At 41.3% G+C, this 26878-nt stretch overlaps 2 protein-coding genes across 2 annotated transcripts; one reads left to right on the top strand and one right to left on the bottom strand.

The window, feature by feature from the left end:
* The first annotated feature begins 5803 nt into the window (after positions 1-5803).
* Positions 5804-7097, top strand: LOC113077522 (uncharacterized protein F54H12.2-like). The gene is made up of 2 exons (XM_026249888.1): positions 5804-6974; positions 7042-7097. The coding sequence occupies exons 1-2, from the start codon at positions 5804-5806 to the stop codon at positions 7095-7097; spliced, it is 1227 nt and encodes a 408-aa protein (XP_026105673.1).
* Positions 7098-7927: 830 nt separating this feature from the next.
* Positions 7928-9235, bottom strand: LOC113077521 (uncharacterized protein F54H12.2-like). Its single transcript, XM_026249887.1, has one exon. The coding sequence runs from the start codon at positions 9233-9235 to the stop codon at positions 7928-7930; it is 1308 nt and encodes a 435-aa protein (XP_026105672.1).
* Positions 9236-26878: the final 17643 nt, after the last annotated feature.

Genomic DNA, 26878 nt, shown 5'->3' with positions numbered 1-26878 from the left:
TTTATTTTTCCTATTGCTTCTAATAATATTATTTGTTCTTATTTTATTACTAACTACTTATTCCCAAGAAAGCTTGAGACATTTTTACTTGATTAAGCCAATAGTAGTTTTTGCTGTAATATCAACATTGGTGTTGATAATTATAAAAAGGTAATTTTTAAGTCTAAGAGTAGTTATTATTATACACTACCTATCATGATGATTTATGACTTTGACCTTTGACCTTTTGACAGGTTGAACTTCCGGTAACCTTATGATGGATGGGCGGAACAAATGAGATCAAGGGTTAACCTATGACCTTCCCACGCATCGATCATGCGGTTTTGACAGAAAGTTTTACCCTATTGACCTAATTAGTTCTAAATCATGGTTTTGACGGCTAGTTTAAACGGGACATGAAAGACTCCTCACGCATCGATCATGTGGTTTTGACAGAAAGTTTTACCCTATTGACCTGTTAGTTTTAAATTATAAAGGTATATGAAAGACTCCTCAAGCATCGATCATGTGGTTGTGACAGAAAGTTTTACCCTATTGACCGTTAGTTTGTTTGAAGTGTGTGCCGGTTGTTTGAACTCTGCGTCAGTTAGCTTGTTTGAAGTTTATCACAGTTATACGGTTATGTGTGTGGTTATAAGGCTTCTCCCCCTCCCATTACATTTATGAGCGGTGTATAAATGGGGTCGGTGTGTTCTACACGCATCACCGGAAAGGGAAACATGAGCTACATGAGCATGGATGGTTTATCCTCCCCTCAATCGGCAGATTTGGGACTGAGCAACAGGATGTTGAATAGCCTGACTATGGCGCCGAGAAAACCTTTCGGACACATCCGTTTGACAAGTTTTCTCCATGAAATTTCAGAATGGACTAAAGGTGAATTTATGATGCGTAGTAACCGCGTATTCGGATACAAATTTCACAAACCAACTCGAGTCGTTACGCTCTACACCACCGACGGCCTCGGTGAGTTTCAGGCTGGGGAAGACGAGTGTCTGGTATTTCCTGAAAAAGACTGGTCTCTATTTTACAAACGTGTCTGGAATGATCTGAATGACGGCGGCGAGGAGCCTTTGTACGTGGCGGAGTGGGACGGGACGACCCCGAATGTCCGGTACCGTGTGGTGGGTGACCATACTCAAAAGAGACCGAATGATTCTGTTTACATATTCTGCTGTAAAGACAAGACAAAGCTCAACAACACACGGTTTGGACGCATCCTGCCTAACGAGCATCACGATCTGTATGAAATGCAGTTTTTGTTCAAGTGGTGCGATCTGGATCTACTGAATAGGCTTTTTTCAACCATCAACAAAATGTTCAAATGGTGTGACATGCATGACGGATACAACAAAATTAAAGTGCAACTGTTCCACCCCGAGAAATGTGCTCGGAGCAGCACATACTCTCTGCCGTCCCCGCCCATTCACTACAACCATTCTAAAGCTCCACGCTCGGACCTCGTCAAGCGCCGTGTATAAATCAAGGCTGAAGCGCTCCAACGCCCCCCACCCCCACCCCCCCCCCCCCCGCTCCCTCCCCTTTTTTCCACAGCGATCATAAAATACCGCGACTCGACCCTCCCGAGCATCATTTATAAACCATGGCCGAAGACCACGTATGCAGCTGCGGTATCTCTTTCGACAGCATTCTCGACCCTTCCGACGACGCAACCCTACATACTCCGGCTGACGCCGGCGGTCCATCGGGCCTCCACAACGACTGGGTCTCGGCTAAAACGGTCAGACGGCGCATAGAGTTAGAATCGTGCCTTGAAAATGATTGGGCTCCCAACAACATCGTCACCGCTGAAGCCTCGGACCTCCAAAACTACTTCGGACCATCTATCAAACGTAGCTTAGACTCAGATCTGATGATCGGGACCCCCAGCCCCCAAAGAGGGGACAAAAGTTTAGGGGTCCAATCGCAAGACTCCTCTACATTCGACCGAACCCTTCCTCATTCTAATCCTGACTTCGACGTCGTAGACGGATGTTTCACCGATGTCGGATTCAAAATCGTGAAAGCCGCGACCGTGGTTTTACTGCAACATCTCATCAACGATAAGCAGAAGGACGAGTGCGAGGGTTGCGCGATTGACCATCCTAGTCAGCTGCAACATTCCTGTCTGTTTGACCCTCCCAACTACTACTTTGACACACACTTTGACGAACTTTCGGGCAAGCTGTTTAAACCCTCTTTTCATTCCATCATCACTACCCTCCTGGAGCGGTGCGGATTAAAATCTCAACCCCATCGTATTCAAGGAACAGTCGGGACTATTCTGCGCGAATTAAAAGACGAACCATTCATCGTCTCCAAGGTGGAAGAAATCAGGGCGAGACTTCTGGACAAACCCTGCAAGGAAATAGTCGGCGACGTCGTTGATCTCTGGGAAAATCTCCCAAACGCGAATGGCCAGTGACCAAACCGCCTCCAACATGGGTGCAGCCTGTAGCCTAAAGTACTGTATGGAATTATTGTTTAAAGACCATTACAGAGAGCAGATGACGAATCTCGTGAGCAAGATTATTATGGACGCATCCCACCCCGATACTCCGTGTCACGATACCGTGCGCGAGGCAAATCTAAAGAAAAATATGACGTATATAAGAGGACTGGTTAGCTCGTGGGACTATTTGACGGACAAATGTGTTGACGGTAACGATCCACCCATCGTAATGATAAAACAGGTTCTAGATATGTTGTGTGAATCACGATCCCCGCTCGAGATCACCGATCTGCTGAGTACCTGTACCTACGTGGCAGATGTCTGCACCGAGCTAATGAAGAAATCAAAAGAATATGACTCCGATGATCAGGACGACGTTGTCAAAATCGTCGAAATGATTACAAACGTGGACAAAATTGTTGTAATGTACGTCGATTACATCCTTGACAAAAACATGATGGCCTGCCGCGATTTTCTTTTCTGGTTAGATTACCACTGACGGTATTATTAATCCATTTTGTATCCTGTAACATCCCTGTTATAACCGTTGTACATTTTAGTCTGTGTATGTAACATCATTATATCCATTTTGCATGTTGAATCGTATTAACCCCATTCTTTTTTTTTTTTTAATCAGAGAGTATGTATTTTTTTTACATGTTGTATTTTCCATTTTTACTTATAGCATCTTTCCTATCCTCTATTATATCCATTTTACTTATAGTATTTCTATCATATCCATGTTTACTATCTTTTATTATATCCATTTTACTTATAGTATTTCTATCATATCCATGTTTACTATCTTTTATTATATCCATTTTACTTATAGTATTTCTATTATATCCATGTTTACTATCTTTTATTATATCCATTTTACTCGTAATTATATCCTGTAACATTTTTTTTAATAAAAGATTGATTCAAACCGCTTGTACGCGTCATTCTTTTTGACGGTTGCGACGGCACCATGTCGGAGCTCATGAAAGAGGCTTATTACACCCCCTCCAACCCTGGCTCTTTAGGCGGTAAAAAACGATTAAAAGACGCCGTCTTGAAAGACACCGGGGTCCGTCTAAGCGATAAACAGGTCTCAGAATGGCTGGCTGGTGAGGACGCTTACACATTACACAAACCAGCGCCTATAAAATACAAACGAAACAGAGTGGTCGTGTACGGGGTCGATACTCAGTTCCAGGCCGATCTCGTCGACATGATCGCCTACGCTAAGGATAACGACGGTCATAAATATCTGCTGACGTGCATAGACGTATTTAGCAAGTACGCCTGGGTTCGTGTGTTGAAGAATAAGAGCGGTCTCGAGGTCGCTAGAGCGTTCGAGTCTATCCTCGAAGAGGGCTGCGTGCCTCAGAAATTGCAGACGGATCAGGGAAAGGAATTTTTTAACAAACAATTTCAAGATGTGATGAAAAAGCACGACATTAATCATTTCGCTACCGCTACCGATTTGAAAGCCAGCGTCGTGGAACGATTTAACAGAACCTTAAAAAGTCGTATGTGGCGATTTTTAACGGCTACAAATTCCCGTCGATACATAGATGTTTTACAAGACATCGTGCAGGGGTACAATACCAGTTATCATCGAAGTATCAGAATGAGACCCGTGGACGTCGGTAAAGTAAATGAGGATCAAGTGTTTCAAAACTTGTACGGCGATATAAAGAAGACCGAGAGATCCGTATTTAATTTCAAAGTCGGCGACGTCGTCAGGATTTCTAAAGTGAGAGGTCCGTTCGCGAAAGGTTATGAGCAGAACTACACGGAGGAATTTTTCACCGTATCCTCGCGTATTCCGCGTCAACCCCCGGTCTACAGACTCACCGATTATGACGGCGATGTCATCGAGGGGGTTTTTTACGAAAAAGAGCTGCAAAAAATAATTGTGAGTAAAAACAAATCTTTTAAGGTGGAAAAGATTTTAGGCCAGAAAAAACAAGGGAAATCTACGCTCGTTTTAGTGAAATGGCTAGGGTGGCCTTCAAAATTTAATAGTTACATAGATAAAAAAACTCTGCTGGACTTAAAACACCCCGTCGTTTAACGGACGAGATCATACCGACGAAGGACCGCCATGGACGATCACGGGTTCTACGTCACGTTACCGTGCAATGCGTCGTCGTCGGTTTATCCTGAAAATCGCATATCCTCCTATACGACCAGGTTAGCAAAAGCTATAGACTTGAAAGGACAATGGGAAGTCGGACTCGCCGAAATCGAATATCCTAGAAGTTGGTACAACTTTGATGACGAAGACGGTCATTTCTTCCTACATACGGTCCCGGAACCCCCGGATAGCAAGACCTCCAAAGGCTCTTATACCGGTTTTTCCGCAATTACGAAATTACACATAAGCGGCGGGTACTACGCAAACATTCGTACAATCCTGCGTGCTATAAATCAACTTACCGCACCGGCGGCCGTTTTGAGTCTCGACGAATTCAAAAACAAGGTGAATCTGACCGCGAAACCCAACATTTCGATAAGTTTTCGAGGGAGGCTAGCCACTATTTTAGGAACGACGCTAAAACCTCTAGGAGGTTTAAACTATCATAAAAAACCAGATTTTACCGTAAACGCCGTCGCGGACGCCCCTCATCAATGCGATATCAACGGGGGGTTCTACACGATGTACGTCTACACGGATATTATCCAATATCAAACGGTCGGCGATTCTTACGTTCCTCTTTTGAGATGCGTACATATATCGGGTAAAAGCAACGACTCGGTCATTGCTAGATACGACAACCCACATTACGCATCGATCAGCAAGGATCACATCACCGACATCACCATAGAGCTGAAGGACGATCAAAACCGCAGAGTACCATTTTCTTACGGGAAAGTCATCGTAAAACTACACTTTAAACCGAAAAATGGTTTATTATAGACCCGGAGAGACCGCCGACTACGTCAGCTACTACCGAAATCAGGCCGGCGGGGATTTGCCGGGCTATGCCGGGGGAGGGGTTATGTACGGAGCGGGGTTAGGGGGTCTTTTCAGAGGCCTGTTCAGGATGGCTGTACCTCTGTTAAAAAGAGGATTTAGCATCGCGAAACCCCATCTAAAATCGGCCGCTAAAAATATAGTATCCGACGTCGTCTCAAACGTATTGACGCGGTCTCATGACGATAAAGCTCAAGACGGATCCGGTCTGATGGTCATGGCCCGTAAGAGGATGTCTAAACCACCCGGTGTGAGGAGGCGTGGTCAGTGGGGAAAGAAGAAAACAACACTCGGACCGAAGAAACGCTCAGTCGTACGCAGAAAGCGTAAGGCGGGTGTTAGACGAAAGGCGTCGATCAAGAGAGTCGTAAAAACCATCTTCTAACATGGCGTTATTGCATCGCATGTCGGGGGAGTGCATCAAGTCCGAGTTGGATCTATTTACGGTCCCGCTGACGCAGACCGTTATTGAGAAAAACGGCTATTTAGAAGTAGCCCCATTATCGGCCATATCGTACTCTGCACCGTTGGAGTTTTTTATCGCCGGCAACGGCGACGATTATTTGGATCTTAACAACACGATGCTCTATCTACGGGTGAAAATCACGGGGCCTGACGGAGCAGATATCGCTCACCCGGCTAAGGTGGGACCGATAAATTACCTGGCAGCTACCATGTTTTCACAGGTCGACGTAACCCTCGGGGACCGTCTGATATCTCAGAGCTCCGGAACTCATCCGTATCGCTGCATCATCGAAAGTCTGCTCAACTACGGTAAAGATACGTTGGAAAGTATTTTCAGCGCCGGGCTGTTTCACAAAGACACGGCCGGTCACATGGACGTACACGACCCCGCAGGTCGTAACGAGGGGTTGACGAAGAGATCGCTCTACACCGGCCGAAGCAGCGAGGTGGAACTGTTAGCCCCCATACACAGCGATATATTCTTTCAAGAGAAACTTTTAATTAACGGATTGGATTTAAAATTACGGTTCATACGGGCTAAGGATGAATTCTGTCTGATGAGGTCCGACGACTTGGCTTACAAATTACATATAGCGGCTGCGTCCCTATTTGTCAAAAAAGTTTCCGTATCACCCCCGGTGAGACTGGCTCACGCCCAAACGCTGCTCTCGACCACGGCCAAGTACCCCATCGACAGGGTCTGTCTAAAATCGTTCTCCATACCCGCGGGCTCTCGAGTTTCCAATCAAGAAAATCTGTTTCTAGGAACGCTGCCAAAGTCTATCGTTATCGGTATGGTCGATAACGACGCATTCACCGGCTCCTACGAGAAAAATCCATTCGCGTTCAAACATTACAATCTGGAATTCCTAGCGGTCTACGTGGACGGTCAACAATTTCCCGCCAAGCCCCTACAACGGGACGTTCTTCAGAACTTCGTCGAAGACGGTAAAGCCGAGGAGACCGTCGTCGCCGAAGTTCTGAAGAACGTCCCGTCGAGAAGCGTGAAAAACAGCAGATACATATTAGACAAGATGTCTAAAGCTAAAGGACTAAGCTCGTGGAACGAATCCGGGGAGTTTGTGTTCAGGGGTAAAGCCGTACAAGGTTCGCACATGGTCGATTTGTTAAAAAATGTTACGGCTCCGCAAAACGTTAGGGATGAACGGAGACCTCCGGGATGGTTGGAGTTTCTACGCGCCTTTGGCGAATTAAACATCCCTTTTTCTACGGTGCCGAACCAACAGGTCAGACGTACGATTAACTCTCTAAAGAGTAAACCCTTAGAACCCCCATCACCGTCCGTTAGACCTTATAAAGAAAAAAAGGGAGGAGATATTCACTTCCCTCGGGTGGAGATTTTGAAGACTCGCCGTTTAAATCGCCGACTATCGACCTACGACAATGGCTGGAAATGTAACGACTCCTTAGATCGAGCATTCATTCATTTGTATCTTATGATTAAATAAATAAAAGACGATGAGAAATATAATGGTTTAAGCTTTTTTTTTTTTTTATTTATACGTCAAACATGTCTGCACACAATGAACGCACGATAACATTTTATCATTACAAACATGCGGTCTCAATCTCTTCACAAAGAGGGACACCATTTTATCATTTCTAATATAATCATCGGTGTATAGTTTCATCACGTGGCTATAGTCGCGACCTCTGGCTAGATGATATAGAAAAAACACACAGTGCTGTCCGCAGGTATCCGATGAATAATCCTGGACGCGTCTGTCGGAGTATAATACGTCTACGTCGTTGACGTCTAGAAAGTTATTGATGCTGATTGGAAAGCGGGGGCTGTCGGGCGGATTGCCGAAGCTGTCGAAAAAACAAGCCGTCCCCTCTCGCGCTAAATAAACGGCTAGCCAATGCTCCCCCCGCGATCGAGAGGGGTGGGTATTAACGATGCAGAACGACGGTAAGATCCCCAACGGTTTTTTGGGTAGTTGATCGCTCGGCAGAACCCCGAGAAAATGAGTCCCGCACGCTATTTTATCCGCGATAGCTGTGAGTTGTAGCGTGTTCATCTCTCAGTAGTGATCGATCAGTACCTGTCTACGGTTAGACACTTCAATGAGGCTGTCGAATACGGCGTAGATTATTAAATTAACGGTATTCGGCAGAGCTTGTCTGAAACGAGCTTCTACTCTGATGTTCCCGGACTTGATGAGGGAAATGTGCTGACCGCAGTCCTCGTCCGGCGTCAGGTTAAATGCGTAGAGCGTGTATCCGTTCAGGAAATCATTCCTGCTGATACAGAGCGGTCGATCTTTAAGATGTCTCCCGGTCGTCATCGCCAGCTGATAATATTCGCGCACCGCCAAACCGGCCTCGAAATTAGGTTGTAGGGGCTTGGCGGGAAATTGTTGACCGTCCACGTAGACCGCTAGGAATTCCAGATTGTAATGTTTGAACGCGAATGGATTTTTCTCGTAGGAGCCGGTGAATGCGTCGTTATCGACCATACCGATAACGATAGACTTTGGCAGCGTTCCTAGAAACAGATTTTCTTGATTGGAAACTCGAGAGCCCGCGGGTATGGAGAACGATTTTAGACAGACCCTGTCGATGGGGTACTTGGCCGTGGTCGAGAGCAGCGTTTGGGCGTGAGCCAGTCTCACCGGGGGTGATACGGAAACTTTTTTGACAAATAGGGACGCAGCCGCTATATGTAATTTGTAAGCCAAGTCGTCGGACCTCATCAGACAGAATTCATCCTTAGCCCGTATGAACCGTAATTTTAAATCCAATCCGTTAATTAAAAGTTTCTCTTGAAAGAATATATCGCTGTGTATGGGGGCTAACAGTTCCACCTCGCTGCTTCGGCCGGTGTAGAGCGATCTCTTCGTCAACCCCTCGTTACGACCTGCGGGGTCGTGTACGTCCATGTGACCGGCCGTGTCTTTGTGAAACAGCCCGGCGCTGAAAATACTTTCCAACGTATCTTTACCGTAGTTGAGCAGACTTTCGATGATGCAGCGATACGGATGAGTTCCGGAGCTCTGAGATATCAGACGGTCCCCGAGGGTTACGTCGACCTGTGAAAACATGGTAGCTGCCAGGTAATTTATCGGTCCCACCTTAGCCGGGTGAGCGATATCTGCTCCGTCAGGCCCCGTGATTTTCACCCGTAGATAGAGCATCGTGTTGTTAAGATCCAAATAATCGTCGCCGTTGCCGGCGATAAAAAACTCCAACGGTGCAGAGTACGATATGGCCGATAATGGGGCTACTTCTAAATAGCCGTTTTTCTCAATAACGGTCTGCGTCAGCGGGACCGTAAATAGATCCAACTCGGACTTGATGCACTCCCCCGACATGCGATGCAATAACGCCATGTTAGAAGATGGTTTTTACGACTCTCTTGATCGACGCCTTTCGTCTAACACCCGCCTTACGCTTTCTGCGTACGACTGAGCGTTTCTTCGGTCCGAGTGTTGTTTTCTTCTTTCCCCACTGACCACGCCTCCTCACACCGGGTGGTTTAGACATCCTCTTACGGGCCATGACCATCAGACCGGATCCGTCTTGAGCTTTATCGTCATGAGACCGCGTCAATACGTTTGAGACGACGTCGGATACTATATTTTTAGCGGCCGATTTTAGATGGGGTTTCGCGATGCTAAATCCTCTTTTTAACAGAGGTACAGCCATCCTGAACAGGCCTCTGAAAAGACCCCCTAACCCCGCTCCGTACATAACCCCTCCCCCGGCATAGCCCGGCAAATCCCCGCCGGCCTGATTTCGGTAGTAGCTGACGTAGTCGGCGGTCTCTCCGGGTCTATAATAAACCATTTTTCGGTTTAAAGTGTAGTTTTACGATGACTTTCCCGTAAGAAAATGGTACTCTGCGGTTTTGATCGTCCTTCAGCTCTATGGTGATGTCGGTGATGTGATCCTTGCTGATCGATGCGTAATGTGGGTTGTCGTATCTAGCAATGACCGAGTCGTTGCTTTTACCCGATATATGTACGCATCTCAAAAGAGGAACGTAAGAATCGCCGACCGTTTGATATTGGATAATATCCGTGTAGACGTACATCGTGTAGAACCCCCCGTTGATATCGCATTGATGAGGGGCGTCCGCGACGGCGTTTACGGTAAAATCTGGTTTTTTATGATAGTTTAAACCTCCTAGAGGTTTTAGCGTCGTTCCTAAAATAGTGGCTAGCCTCCCTCGAAAACTTATCGAAATGTTGGGTTTCGCGGTCAGATTCACCTTGTTTTTGAATTCGTCGAGACTCAAAACGGCCGCCGGTGCGGTAAGTTGATTTATAGCACGCAGGATTGTACGAATGTTTGCGTAGTACCCGCCGCTTATGTGTAATTTCGTAATTGCGGAAAAACCGGTATAAGAGCCTTTGGAGGTCTTGCTATCCGGGGGTTCCGGGACCGTATGTAGGAAGAAATGACCGTCTTCGTCATCAAAGTTGTACCAACTTCTAGGATATTCGATTTCGGCGAGTCCGACTTCCCATTGTCCTTTCAAGTCTATAGCTTTTGCTAACCTGGTCGTATAGGAGGATATTCGATTTTCAGGATAAACCGACGACGACGCATTGCACGGTAACGTGACGTAGAACCCGTGATCGTCCATGGCGGTCCTTCGTCGGTATGATCTCGTCCGTTAAACGACGGGGTGTTTTAAGTCCAGCAGAGTTTTTTTATCTATGTAACTATTAAATTTTGAAGGCCACCCTAGCCATTTCACTAAAACGAGCGTAGATTTCCCTTGTTTTTTCTGGCCTAAAATCTTTTCCACCTTAAAAGATTTGTTTTTACTCACAATTATTTTTTGCAGCTCTTTTTCGTAAAAAACCCCCTCGATGACATCGCCGTCATAATCGGTGAGTCTGTAGACCGGGGGTTGACGCGGAATACGCGAGGATACGGTGAAAAATTCCTCCGTGTAGTTCTGCTCATAACCTTTCGCGAACGGACCTCTCACTTTAGAAATCCTGACGACGTCGCCGACTTTGAAATTAAATACGGATCTCTCGGTCTTCTTTATATCGCCGTACAAGTTTTGAAACACTTGATCCTCATTTACTTTACCGACGTCCACGGGTCTCATTCTGATACTTCGATGATAACTGGTATTGTACCCCTGCACGATGTCTTGTAAAACATCTATGTATCGACGGGAATTTGTAGCCGTTAAAAATCGCCACATACGACTTTTTAAGGTTCTGTTAAATCGTTCCACGACGCTGGCTTTCAAATCGGTAGCGGTAGCGAAATGATTAATGTCGTGCTTTTTCATCACATCTTGAAATTGTTTGTTAAAAAATTCCTTTCCCTGATCCGTCTGCAATTTCTGAGGCACGCGGCCCTCTTCGAGGATAGACTCGAACGCTCTAGCGACCTCGAGACCGCTCTTATTCTTCAACACACGAACCCAGGCGTACTTGCTAAATACGTCTATGCACGTCAGCAGATATTTATGACCGTCGTTATCCTTAGCGTAGGCGATCATGTCGACGAGATCGGCCTGGAACTGAGTATCGACCCCGTACACGACCACTCTGTTTCGTTTGTATTTTATAGGCGCTGGTTTGTGTAATGTGTAAGCGTCCTCACCAGCCAGCCATTCTGAGACCTGTTTATCGCTTAGACGGACCCCGGTGTCTTTCAAGACGGCGTCTTTTAATCGTTTTTTACCGCCTAAAGAGCCAGGGTTGGAGGGGGTGTAATAAGCCTCTTTCATGAGCTCCGACATGGTGCCGTCGCAACCGTCAAAAAGAATGACGCGTACAAGCGGTTTGAATCAATCTTTTATTAAAAAAAATGTTACAGGATATAATTACGAGTAAAATGGATATAATAAAAGATAGTAAACATGGATATAATAGAAATACTATAAGTAAAATGGATATAATAAAAGATAGTAAACATGGATATGATAGAAATACTATAAGTAAAATGGATATAATAAAAGATAGTAAACATGGATATGATAGAAATACTATAAGTAAAATGGATATAATAGAGGATAGGAAAGATGCTATAAGTAAAAATGGAAAATACAACATGTAAAAAAAATACATACTCTCTGATTAAAAAAAAAAAAAGAATGGGGTTAATACGATTCAACATGCAAAATGGATATAATGATGTTACATACACAGACTAAAATGTACAACGGTTATAACAGGGATGTTACAGGATACAAAATGGATTAATAATACCGTCAGTGGTAATCTAACCAGAAAAGAAAATCGCGGCAGGCCATCATGTTTTTGTCAAGGATGTAATCGACGTACATTACAACAATTTTGTCCACGTTTGTAATCATTTCGACGATTTTGACAACGTCGTCCTGATCATCGGAGTCATATTCTTTTGATTTCTTCATTAGCTCGGTGCAGACATCTGCCACGTAGGTACAGGTACTCAGCAGATCGGTGATCTCGAGCGGGGATCGTGATTCACACAACATATCTAGAACCTGTTTTATCATTACGATGGGTGGATCGTTACCGTCAACACATTTGTCCGTCAAATAGTCCCACGAGCTAACCAGTCCTCTTATATACGTCATATTTTTCTTTAGATTTGCCTCGCGCACGGTATCGTGACACGGAGTATCGGGGTGGGATGCGTCCATAATAATCTTGCTCACGAGATTCGTCATCTGCTCTCTGTAATGGTCTTTAAACAATAATTCCATACAGTACTTTAGGCTACAGGCTGCACCCATGTTGGAGGCGGTTTGGTCACTGGCCATTCGCGTTTGGGAGATTTTCCCAGAGATCAACGACGTCGCCGACTATTTCCTTGCAGGGTTTGTCCAGAAGTCTCGCCCTGATTTCTTCCACCTTGGAGACGATGAATGGTTCGTCTTTTAATTCGCGCAGAATAGTCCCGACTGTTCCTTGAATACGATGGGGTTGAGATTTTAATCCGCACCGCTCCAGGAGGGTAGTGATGATGGAATGAAAAGAGGGTTTAAACAGCTTGCCCGAAAGTTCGTCAAAGTGTGTGTCAAAGTAGTAGTTGGGAGGGTCAAACAGACAGGAATGTTGCAGCTGACTAGGATGGTCAATCGCGCAACCCTCGCACTCGTCCTTCTGCTTATCGTTGATGAGATGTTGCAGTAAAACCACGGTCGCGGCTTTCACGATTTTGAATCCGACATCGGTGAAACATCCGTCTACGACGTCGAAGTCAGGATTAGAATGAGGAAGGGTTCGGTCGAATGTAGAGGAGTCTTGCGATTGGACCCCTAAACTTTTGTCCCCTCTTTGGGGGCTGGGGGTCCCGATCATCAGATCTGAGTCTAAGCTACGTTTGATAGATGGTCCGAAGTAGTTTTGGAGGTCCGAGGCTTCAGCGGTGACGATGTTGTTGGGAGCCCAATCATTTTCAAGGCACGATTCTAACTCTATGCGCCGTCTGACCGTTTTAGCCGAGACCCAGTCGTTGTGGAGGCCCGATGGACCGCCGGCGTCAGCCGGAGTATGTAGGGTTGCGTCGTCGGAAGGGTCGAGAATGCTGTCGAAAGAGATACCGCAGCTGCATACGTGGTCTTCGGCCATGGTTTATAAATGATGCTCGGGAGGGTCGAGTCGCTGTATTTTATGATCGCTGTGGAAAAAAGGGGAGGGAGCGGGGGGGGGTGGGGGTGGGGGGCGTTGGAGCGCTTCAGCCTTGATTTATACACGGCGCTTGACGAGGTCCGAGCGTGGAGCTTTAGAATGGTTGTAGTGAATGGGCGGGGACGGCAGAGAGTATGTGCTGCTCCGAGCACATCTCTCGGGGTGGAACAGTTGCACTTTAATTTTGTTGTATCCGTCATGCATGTCACACCATTTGAACATTTTGTTGATGGTTGAAAAAAGCCTATTCAGTAGATCCAGATCGCACCACTTGAACAAAAACTGCATTTCATACAGATCGTGATGCTCGTTAGGCAGGATGCGTCCAAACCGTGTGTTGTTGAGCTTTGTCTTGTCTTTACAGCAGAATATGTAAACAGAATCATTCGGTCTCTTTTGAGTATGGTCACCCACCACACGGTACCGGACATTCGGGGTCGTCCCGTCCCACTCCGCCACGTACAAAGGCTCCTCGCCGCCGTCATTCAGATCATTCCAGACACGTTTGTAAAATAGAGACCAGTCTTTTTCAGGAAATACCAGACACTCGTCTTCCCCAGCCTGAAACTCACCGAGGCCGTCGGTGGTGTAGAGCGTAACGACTCGAGTTGGTTTGTGAAATTTGTATCCGAATACGCGGTTACTACGCATCATAAATTCACCTTTAGTCCATTCTGAAATTTCATGGAGAAAACTTGTCAAACGGATGTGTCCGAAAGGTTTTCTCGGCGCCATAGTCAGGCTATTCAACATCCTGTTGCTCAGTCCCAAATCTGCCGATTGAGGGGAGGATAAACCATCCATGCTCATGTAGCTCATGTTTCCCTTTCCGGTGATGCGTGTAGAACACACCGACCCCATTTATACACCGCTCATAAATGTAATGGGAGGGGGAGAAGCCTTATAACCACACACATAACCGTATAACTGTGATAAACTTCAAACAAGCTAACTGACGCAGAGTTCAAACAACCGGCACACACTTCAAACAAACTAACGGTCAATAGGGTAAAACTTTCTGTCACAACCACATGATCGATGCTTGAGGAGTCTTTCATATACCTTTATAATTTAAAACTAACAGGTCAATAGGGTAAAACTTTCTGTCAAAACCACATGATCGATGCGTGAGGAGTCTTTCATGTCCCGTTTAAACTAGCCGTCAAAACCATGATTTAGAACTAATTAGGTCAATAGGGTAAAACTTTCTGTCAAAACCGCATGATCGATGCGTGGGAAGGTCATAGGTTAACCCTTGATCTCATTTGTTCCGCCCATCCATCATAAGGTTACCGGAAGTTCAACCTGTCAAAAGGTCAAAGGTCAAAGTCATAAATCATCATGATAGGTAGTGTATAATAATAACTACTTCTAAGGGTAATTTTGGGGCCTGGAGAAGTTTTGTCATGCCCTGACATTTGTGCTTTTTTCAGTTTCTTATACACATCTAAATGGCTAAAGTCTAATCTCACTGTAATCAGCACAAACTGGGCATATGTGATGCAGCATGTATGTACATGATTATGTTTTTGAGAAAAAAAATGTTATGCGTGGTTAGTGAAAAACTAAAAATGTTAAATCACTGGAATAAGGCCATAAAACACATAAAGAACATTGGTTCCCGGGACTTTTGAGAACTGGAGCTTGTAGCCTAGAATTTTTCTTTCTAAATTATGTGAAAATCATCTTGTTTACTCACTTACAGAAAACAATATATTTATTTAAATTTTCTAAGACACTTTTTGTTGGTAAAAGTCATATGCGAGTAGGCGTCAACTATCATGGATATCATTGTGGTTTACACCTGAGAAGACGAAGTCCTGCATAATGAGCTGCATAATGAGCCTTACTGTCAGCTGTGTGACTGAGAGGGGAAGAGTTACAAGAAAGAATGTGAGAACAAGATAAATGTATATAATTTTATGTTTGTAGTTTATTTAGAATACATTTAATTATCCCACAACATAATTTAATATCCACTTGCGAGTCCAGTTAAACAGTTTATTAGGAACAATCAAAGCTGACTTTCAAACTGATTTTTTTGCATCATTACTCCAGTTAAGGGAGTTCAGCGCGGGGGGGGGGGGGGGGTCACATTTGAAGAAAAAGAAGGGAGACATGAAAAACGGACATTGCGTTGTTTTCATATGGTTTACTTTAATACAGAACATTTGTTTTCGGCAGCACTTATTTAGTTTAAAAGTAGACATGTCAGGCTTTCTATAGATATCTCTCTCATGTCTCTTCGTTGAGTATTCACTGAATTACAGTTCATTTTAATGATGCGTGTTTAAATGAAGATCAGTGCAGACAATGGTTGCAGACAGCACACCTTGTTTGTTATCTTTATTTTTTAAATGCACAAAGTTTAGTTTTTATTATGCCTGTGTACAAAAAAAGTAGACCCTTTACAGATTTGATAGATATATTGCTCTTATCTGTATGATCAAAACTGAAAATGTAATTTAAGTTATTTTCGGGGTTATCAGGAGAATACTGTCATGAACTGAAAAACACTGTAAACAGTGATGATGCAAACTGCTGTTTAAATAACCAAATACAAAAATACAAACAAGGTCCATTTCTGCATATCAGTTGGTGTGAAATGTTCAGCCATTGCTGTTATGTCCAATAACTCAAGTATTTGAGTACTTGTGTGTCATATAGAAGTGCAAGTGTGTCATATAAAAGTGGACATACATTTCTATGGGGAGAAGGTGACTGATCCTGTGATTATCTGTGATGCCACTACTGAAGGAGATGGTTTTGGAGCTTTAACAATATCAGTCATGCCAGCTTGAGCTAGTCTCACCCTGGAGACAAGTGTGGCTCACGAAACTTGAGAGGTCTGAAAAAACAAATCTAAAATCAATATCATCCACAACACAAAACTCTATCTCTCTCTCGCTCTCTCTCTCTCTCTCTCTCTCTGTCTGTGTACTTCTGCATTGAGTGACACTTGTTTTTAATTGTTGCTTCCCTCGGCAAGATCCAGTGGACAGTTTATTCAACCTTCAATCTAAAAGTTATCATCAATAACGTTTTAAAATATCAATAGCACATTACATCAATTCAGGCTCTTTCAAAGGCAATTACTATTATGCAGTCCCTTTTTCAGAGCTCGGGTCTAGTTGTGTCAAAATTCACAAATACATTATTGACATTTGCTCAATATGCATACCCCCATAACGTGCTGTAAGGCAATTGGCAGTGTCACCCTGAACGTAATGAAAACATAAGAGACTACAGCATTTACCCCTGTAGTCCACCTCACTAAACATTAGAACAGACACTATTTGCAAAGCTACTCTCAACTGCTGTATCGATCCATTCAGCAGACATCTAATAAGGTTCTTGTACCCAAAAAGCGATATAATTGACTTGAAATAATAATCAGATAACAATTAAGATTAAATATTCCACAGCTTTCATATAGTAAACATAAAATATACAGCAACAGCACAGTCATAGATGTGATGAGAAGAATAGGCTTCTGGGAATGATCTGGTAAAACCCAAACATTTTCACCATCGTTGAATTTCTGGCTGCTGTTATTGAAGAGCCATAGCCACTGGGCTATTTGTTAGAAGTCTGCCATGGCACAGAACCTCTGATCCTGCTATCACAGCTCAACTGATGAACTCAATTTAAACTAAGGCCTGGTGGGGCCACAGTCCACAGACTTCTCAGGCAAGCTTGTGCTGTCCAGAGATTGGGCCGTCATCTAAATCTAACTCCCTGAGAAAAAAAATAGTGCTGCTTTCAGAAGAAACAGAATAGCTTCTGTTATTCAATAATAGAGACCTCTGTCTAATCTCTATTTTTCTTTAAAAGGGCTTTCTTTTGATTTTGTTACAAAAGTATTTCACCAAATAAATGTAAATGCTATTATCATTTTTACACCCTATGTAAAATAATGCACACTAGGGATGTCAATATGATAATATGATGATAATTTCCATGATTGATCGTCATTTAAATTAACGATCAATTAATCTATTTATTGTTAACCTTAATGCTACAAAATGTGTCTATTCCAGCTGCACAGTCACCAGTATGACAGGATTAGCAAAACCCACTCAAAAATAAATAAATAAATAAAATAAACAAAATAAAATAAAATGCTTTTTCATCCAAATTAAAGGGGGTTTAGTTTGAATTGAATGCTAGTAGAAGGATTAGTAGCAGATGTTACATTTTGTTTTTTTTACAAAAACAAATTGATTCGCTATAGGAGGCCTTTGTTCACCCCCAGAAGCTGTGTGAGACACTTTTTATTATGGCTGGACGCTTTTTATTTCATTTCTTTTGGACTGATGCACTGCAACACCCACTGATTGCCATTAAACAGCTTGAAAGATCAAATACAATTTATTATAGGATTAGTCTGAAAGAAGAAAGTCCTATACACATAGGATGCCTTGAAGGTGAGTAATTTATGGGCTAATTTTCATTTTAAAGTGAACTAACCCTTTAAGTGACTAATAAGTGGCTAAATTTTGAGAGAAAAGTGGGGTTTGGGAAAATCATATACTATGTTTATTATTGAATATTCTAAACTAATGTAATATTATATAATACGAATATACGAACATAATACCAATACGAACATATGTTGAGAACCCTGCTAGGCAACTTTTTTTTAATGTAGCTTCTAAAACATTATGAATTAAGAAGAGACAAGCATACAAGACCTAAAGTACAAATGACATAAATGTATGCGCAAGGCCCACAAGCAAATACTAGACAGTTGTTAGAAAACTCAAGCTGAATCACCATAGACATACAATGAATTAATGTGGGTAAAAACAGTTTCACAGACTTCTAATTTCCACCATTTACATATGACTGATATTCCATTAACTAACTTTTAGAATAATCATTTTATCTCATCTAAGATTCAGAATCACCACATGATATCATAAACATCTTTGAAACCACCACATCAATACATTAATGACTCGAAATAAACCATTAATTTTCTTAAACATCTGTCAAACAGGGAACAAATGATTACCTGGAACAAGGCCCAACTCTAAGTCACAGTTTCCACCCGACAGAGAGTACTTCCAGATTGTAAGAAACAGACCTTGCTATTATCTTAAAAAGAAATAAAAGAGCATGGATTGAAGCATTATAAGCAAAACCATCTGAAACAGCATAATGTTAACTAAATCACATGCTACCATTCAGTGGCAATCAATTACACTTAAGTGTAATAGTTGTGAGAACAAGTAAGAAAATGATTCTTGGCACGACTGACTGTGAGTGACTGAACATCTCTTGGGGGCATAATAAAGAGAACCACATCTTAAAACTTTTAGACCTAGCATCCATTACTATGAATGTGCTTGTGACTCAACTTATGTTGTGGATGACAGGATGTATGTTTAACAGCTAATCAAATAGTAATATTGACCTTGGCTTCATATTTTTATTTTAGAAAAATAAAGCACATTGATGACAGACATAATGGAACTTTAACCAAAGTGAAAAAGTAATGTACCTTTAAAACAGTTTTCTATTAACGGGCATCTCAACAGTTCTCAACAAATAGATTTATTGTAAGATTAAACTGATTTTTATGTTTAAGTCCTATTTCAACTATAGCTTTACAAACTTTGGCCATTAAGCATTCATTTTTGATAGACCCATTTTTCTGTCCAGAAATCCGGGTTTAAAGGAAATAATCCACAATCCTGTCCACAGTTTGCTACATACAATGCTTTGTGGTCTTTTATTGTGTTGCTGTGAATGGACAGTTAATCAGTACCTTCTATTTAAATCTACATTACATACCTTATTTTCCATGCATTGCTCTTTGAAAAATCAATGCTTGATTTATTGCAAAAACCTGGTCTTTGCCTAGCAAAAGCATTATGTTGTCTAAATTAAGGAGCACAAACAACATCATATCAGCATCTCTCTTTCACCTGATTATATTCTTGTTCAATTTTTTGATGTATTACAAAGCAGTAATATTGTCTGTAAAAGGGCAGGCAACAAAGTGAGCTCATATGAGGAGCATTATGTGTTATTAGGAAAACATTAGTAATGTGAACCAGCCATATGTATGGACAAACTGTCTGCCTTCACTGGCTTTGAATGCTGCTAGTATATGGCCATAAGAAATACTGAGACACTTTCTATTTTTCCCTGAATTCTCAGACTAAACATACTACACAGCAGTGTTCAGCTATGTTTGCCCATAGTGTTGTTTGTCAGGCTGGCTATAGACATTGTGACAAATCACCAGCAGGCAAATTTGTTAAAACACTGATGCAGTTTAATGGGTGATGTCCGGGACCTGGGTACATCTGATCTCAGCAGACATTAGTGACCAGCCATATCCACTAGACCGATCACAATTCTGGCTGAAGTTTGCCTGTACTGTATTTCTTTTTCTCATGGTGAAAGTTATTTCTAAATTAAATCTGGACTGTGCAGCCTGTTTGGTTCTACGCTGGCTAAATCATTACGAACATCTCATCTAAAAGTTGTCGGCATTCAAATACAGTAGGAGGCTGGCCTGAATCCACAAAGCCCAAAAACTGCAACTTAATTCAGCTACCAAAGTGTCTGCAACAAAGTGAAGAGAAAAAACGAGCCTTCTTATGTATTTTCAGCCTCAGCCAAGCTCACTCATCCATGAAAATCCCATCTCAGGGAGAGAGGAGGTGAAGACCTGCGAGCACACACACACATTTACTCGCACACAGCAAACAGTAAAGGACACGCTGCCAGATCCTCACTAGAGCCCTTTATCCTTATCATAACTACTCCCACAATTACTCACATGAGTGGTTTACATGTTTCTGCCAAGCTATGTTGCATTTTCCTGTCCTAGTGATACAAAAACCTCTAGGCACCGAACATTAACTGGGCCACTACAGACAGGCACATGCAGTGGTTACATTATGCTAGATTACGTGAGTTTGAGATGCAATATTTAAAGCGCAGACAGATACACAAGTTGGCATGTTTACTAGGGATGCACCGATAGGATTTTTTGGGGCCGAGACGGATAACATCAGCATTATCAAATAATTTCTAATGAACATGGATTGGAAATATTTAACATTCAGCAGGCCTACATAAATACAACAGAATAAAGATACATATTTAATAAACAGTGCTTTTTAGGTAGGCTTAACAGTTTTCAGGTACATAAATAAAGTAAATGAATGTAAAATAACACTTCACTGTATGAATTAAATACATATCCTTATTTACTGTAATAGACTTTATTATGATTTATCTTGTAATTTGTTTTTTTATAAATTTTAATATTTTTGTAAGTTTAAATATGTATGAGATCTCCTTTACTAAGGAGGGGCTCTTATTTTGACAGGCTTTTTTATTCTACGGAGCAATATAATAATAATAATAATAATAATAATTAAATTGTTCGGATTTAAAGTTTGTCAGCACCCCACAAAAAGGCATGAGATCTGTATATATTTGTTTACTGTTAGTTGTAATAAGTGTTTTAAGTAATTCGCTGTATGTTGATGATAATGCAACTGAGAGAGAGAGTTTAATGTGCACCTCTCGTGCTGTGTTTTGTTTAGCTCTTATGGTGATTTTATGGTGGGTTTTTTTGGAGTGAAAAAGTATGCAATAAACTTACTAAAACATCAGTAAAGTTTTGGTCAACATTCAGATGAGGTACACTACACTTATGAAAAGTTACAAAAGTTATTTAGTCAAGACTAGGCCATCCTTAAAAATATTTTGGTTTGCAGTAACAGTAATAAAAAAAAAAGTCGGTAGGTCGGTCTATATATATATTTTTTTTTTTTCAAGTTTCAATTAAATTTTTTGTGATGGTGATGACGTAAGTATGAATTTAAACAAATTAGCATATCGTGACGTCACTGACTGGGTCATCAACCCTTGCTTTCTGGGGCATAATTGTAAACCTCATTTTGATGCAGGCTATATAGACCACAAACAAATTTAAATATTTCTCAAAAACATGTTTATTGCATGAATTTCAGGTGAGAAAAACAAATTAGGTGCTGTTATACTGTTTTACTTGCATCCACCGCTACGTGTCAATGCAAACTACAAATGAGAGACTGTTTACTTTGCTTTCTTGGGTTGTCACTTTTGTGAAAAAAATCCTGTTTGATTTCAGTGACAAGTGTTCGATTTTGCATGTCTAAATACGTTTTATACGGCAAATAACACCAAATATAGGTAAATCCACGGACAACAGGCAGGAGGAATGTAAAGATTCAATATATTGGTAAAGACCAATATTTCTGATGATTTATTGGCTTGAAGTTATGTGCACAATGACAAACAGGAGAGCAACATTTTTGAAAAACAATAACCAGAGTGGACTGCCATAATGCAAAACATTTACTGCAGGCTTCAATATGGCTGTGTTTGCAATTAAATTTCAACAACAACAAAAAATCGCATAGGCGATTTTCTAGGGCTGTGCTTCGAATATTCGTCGAATTTAAAATAAAAATCCACATTCGAATGCAAAAGCGTTGCATTAGAATTTTAGGTGTGTATTAAGGAAGCTGACTTATGAGCCCTGGTACTTCACAGTCCTTGTTCCATTCCATCTCGCCGCGCACACAGCAGTGTCTACACAACTTTCAAAGGCAGACGAGCTCTACACGTAGTATCTTTTTTATCTTGTTTTCCGCCCTTTTTATTTATTTAACAATGCATGCATAGATGACCCTGTTTTGTTTATAGTTCTTTAAGCAACTTAATTAATAATAATTGGTTCATAAACATTATTTTAAATATTATGTTGTTTTTTCACAGTCATGTATTCTAATGCTTTGAATAAACGTGCAGTAATATTTTGCTCTTGAGGCCTCAGAAGAGAAGCAAAAAGCTTTTCTTCACCCTAACGGAAATTATGAATTTAAAAACTATATAATTCGAATTTTGATCATATTTAAGTAAAAAAAAAATGAATTTAGTTTCTCAGCTATTTTGACAGCCCTTGGCGATTCAAGCCCGAAACTGAATATGTATGAGACTGAATACCGTCTGAATTCAAGTTTCTGTTGTAAAAAGAGAAACATTGTGCAGAAGTATTATTTGCTGTTATGCATGTGTGTCCTGGCTCAAAGAAAACTAAATGGTGCCCAAGCTGCAGTTGCTCTGTGAAGCCAACAAGAATTGCAAACAAGAATATTTTTAAGGATGAAAATAGTGTGCAATCTTTTGACTTTTGTTATTTGATAAGCATCAAAGTCCAGACAGCAGCGCTAGGATTATGCAACAGACATTATACAGCTCCGTGCCTTCACGCAGTTAATCATCAGTTTATTATATCACCCTTTTTCCATATATAACCTATATGCCGAAGGTTGTAAATTGAGAAAAAAATCAGCCGATGAATATCAGCGCTAATACATTGGTGTTTCCCTAATGTTCACTATACACATACCACCTGAAATCATTTCATCTTCACAAGAAGATGACACTGATTTAACTCCACTTACAAATTTACACAAAAAAAATGAATGGTCTTAATTACATAGATCAACTAAGTTTTCAGAAGTGCCAAGTGAGAAGATTTATTTTACTCATTTAACATGAGAACAGTTTCACTCCTATGGTAATAAGAGCTCCACAACACACCAAGCAGTATTAACATACACATGATCCCACAACAAATGCGTTATGCTTAAAGTCCAACATAAAATATGCATGTTTTATACTCTAAGGGGAAATGTGTCTCGTAGTGGTGACAAATAATTTCAACAAATAGTAGAGCTCAGTCTTGCTGTGCTATTGGATGAATGTTTTTCAAAGGCCAATGCTATCAATTTGAACATAAGGGTTACATACACACTGAAGATACATTTGGTTGTCAGTTCACCTTTAAGTGCTTAAATCTGTCGCGTACACAGAGTTCAGTAATTTATGGGAGTGACCAACACAACAGAATTAAGTCCTGAAAATTTCAGGTAGTGAGAACTGCATTTACAAAAATCCTATCCAGAGCATTCTAAACTAAATTAGTTATTAATTATTAATTATTATTAATTAAATTTACAGGTTGTAGGACCTGCCACGAGAGGGAGCACTACCAAAACAATGATGGGATTTGTTGTCTTCTACCCAACCGCTGATGGCCATCAATCAGACGGGAAGATAAATCATGGATTTAACAGATGCAAAGACACGATCAGACTATGGATCAAATGCGTCCTCGCGGGTCTAGAGACAGGATGCCGAAGCTAGTGGTTTGCTGGACGCTAGACACTACTTCCGCATTTGTCCACGACACTGTAGTCATGTGGTTTCTTTGTCAGTAAAGGCGGAAGCAAAGGGTAACTAACGTCATTGACAGGCAACTGCACTGCCCCGTGTCACTGTTTAGAATGGGAATTTTCTCATGATTTACAAGTAGTTGAAAACATTAGAGATAGCGTTAGTAATCAGTTGGACAAAATATATAACACTAGCCTAGTGGTTTTTGGATATTTTACTGCAAATATCTTACAAATTGTACCTCTAACTTATTATTAATGTCTTATTTAAAATGTCTAGACTCATTTGTGTTGCCAGAAAAAAGCAAAAAAGAACAAGCCCATAATAAATGTAAATAAATCCAAAAACTATATCTTGGAAATAAGACCAAAATGTTCACGACCTGAACCAGCCTATTGTATTAATTCCATAAATGTTATTTTGTGAGCCCAAACAAAGAAAAAGTTAACATGGCAACACTTCAAGAGCACACTGTGTGTGAAACAGCTTTCCCAAAACAAAACATGACGGTTTTGTCGACAGTGGTTTAGGTAAAGTTGTTAAACATAAAAATCCTTTGGTCACTGTACTATTACTATGGCCAAAAATAGCGGCTATCGAATGTGCGATATTTCAGGATGTTGTTATGTTTACCACGGTGTCAATCATGGAAATTTCAGAGTCAGTTCTGTTCTTTACACACACAAAATGTAATTCAGTGGATTCACTTCCATTTAAATGGTTGTCACTCCCGAAGCTTTTCATTGTTTACACAGCCAAGGTGTACCAGATCTTACCCACAGTCACTTTCAGTTACTAACAAAACATCTAATATTGACAACATACCCCCGTCAAAGCACTGATTGGTCAATCATCATATAAAGCCCCAACAAGAAGTCCCAAGGTGAGAAGAGAATGACAAATGAAATCAAGAGGTAAATAAATGAATCGATGGATGAATAATAGATTAGGCAAAAAGTGGCCCCTTCGAGCAATGCCACGAATGCAATATTAATAAGCAGCTCTTACTGTTAGTCTCTGTGTCATCACTGACACTCTTAGGAGGAGCATGGGCTGAATAACACACAGCTGATCTGTACATTCGATCCGGATTACGGATTTTCTTCAGTCCTTCAGGAAGCCAAAAGAGAATGGAGAAAAAAAAAAGAATTCTGGGAAAAGTACATATTCCCGGATATACAACTTTTTCTTAGTCTTTATTTCCCCCATGCACATAGCAGGAATTTATAAGAATGTGTACCAGGGTCAGCAATGTCATGCCTGCCAAACCTCAGTCTCCCTCCCAAAAGCAAGGCCATGCATCCCAAATATGTCCATCCCCATGCTGAAGAACACCTCTACTGGACAATATGCACCATTCGGCCTCAAAGTTCAGTGTGCGCATTTGCTTCTCCCCTTTTTTATCAAGCACATTCAGGGTTGCATTTTAAGGGATTACTTTGGCCTTAGGTGCTGCCTTGTCGGGAGGAAATGCAGTTTCATTTGCAGGCAGGGGTATGGATGAGGAATATAAAAGCACTCTGTTCCCTTGTAACTTAAGACCACATGCACATTTCATTAACTATAATAAAGTATCATAAATGGCTCCAGCTGTTAATGGCTAGAAGTGTTACACTGCCAAGAGAAAAAACAATCTAGACCACTGTACATATGGTAGTAACTCCAAAGCTAACTGGTTTGTTCAAAATTACCTGGTGTGTTGAGCATGTTTGCCCGGTTTTATTTTATTTTTTCACTTTTCAGTCATACTGATACATCTGTCAAGAAACAGCCCCTAAACAAGAAGCAATGAGGGCAGCAATCAAATTCATTGTAGTCACAGGGATGTTTGTTAAGGCTCAATTTTAGTAAGCTACACCAATCGATGAAGTTAATGTGTGTTTCTGTGTGAGGCAGGTAGGGAAGGATCGAGACAAGCTGAAAGAATCTGTCACGACTCCCCAGGAAGAAGTGTCATCTCCATCTATCCCTGCCATTCACTAATTCAATCAACAACAAAAAAACATCAAAGCATATTCTTCATAGAACTGTGGCAAAAGATCTGCGTAAAATGCCTATGCAGAGATCTTTAAAAGTAAATGTTCTACATAATGGCTAAATATGTCATAAATCCCTCTTTGGAGAGCTTGTATCCTTCCTTCTATAAATAGTCAGTTGTGTTGATAAACAGCACTCTTTGTGAAGAAAAAAAGATCAAATATAAAAATATGTTCAGTGAAATTTGAAATAATATATACCATAGTTTACTTTAAAATCATAATATTTTGTTATCATTTACTGACTCTCATGTCCTTTTATATATATATATATATATATATATATATATATATATATATATATATATATATATATATATATAATGTTCAGTTCCCTTGCACATCGCAATCCACCATAATCACCTTCTATAGGCACAGTCCCAGTTCCTGGCAATCTAAAAAATGAGCAGGGACATATCAGGAGACAGAAGAGCTCTATGGGGTGTGTGAGACATTAACCATGTTTTCATAGCAGCCTCCAGCTAAGAACAGCCTGTCCTTATGTGCAAAAAACCTTGCCAAATAATAAGGCCCTGGAGAACCATGCTCTATGCAAACATTTTAAATGCTTCAAGGACAAAAGGTTGAAATACAGGCTACAATAAGTGCTAAAATTAATGCCATGCAACACGTATAATGGCAAACTACATACTGAAAGTGTGTAGGCCTAGATATTAAATATAACATACTGCTGGCTATATAGGACTCCGAATTTAGTTGTAGCTATATGGTGCAGAGCACTCTATATTAATACGGAGGTGTGGAACACTAGCTCCTCCCCCATACATTGACCTGACAAGCATGACAAAAATAACCAAGCCTGTTCTGCAAAGGGAGCCACAAGTCGGGGTTTCTAAAAAACTCTTAGCTTCTGAGATGCATTGACAGGAAGCAGGCCAGTCTGAGACATGTTTCAAGGCTGGTTGTGTTTGCATCTGAAATCCACACACATACATGCAGAGATTGACAAACACATGCACACACCCACATTCATACACTAAGAGAGAGCTAGTTTAGGTAGTTAGCCTCAGTGCTGTTTTGAAAACAAACACAGATTTATCTTTATGGTAATGCTTGTATTCTTAGCTGTCAC

Source organism: Carassius auratus, unplaced genomic scaffold (assembly GCF_003368295.1).
Source record: "Carassius auratus strain Wakin unplaced genomic scaffold, ASM336829v1 scaf_tig00022773, whole genome shotgun sequence".
NCBI classification, from domain to species: domain Eukaryota; kingdom Metazoa; phylum Chordata; class Actinopteri; order Cypriniformes; family Cyprinidae; genus Carassius; species Carassius auratus.
This window is presented reverse-complemented; position numbering and strand designations above follow the sequence as displayed.

Coding starts and splice junctions, on each gene's coding strand:
- LOC113077522 (XM_026249888.1), top strand. CDS start 5,804: ATGGCGTTATTGCATCGCATGTCGGGGGAGTGCATCAAGTCCGAGTTG. Junction 6,975..7,041: donor CGGGGAGTTTGTGTTCAGGG/GTAAAGCCGTAC, acceptor GCAAAACGTTAG/GGATGAACGGAGACCTCCGG.
- LOC113077521 (XM_026249887.1), bottom strand. CDS start 9,235: ATGGCGTTATTGCATCGCATGTCGGGGGAGTGCATCAAGTCCGAGTTG.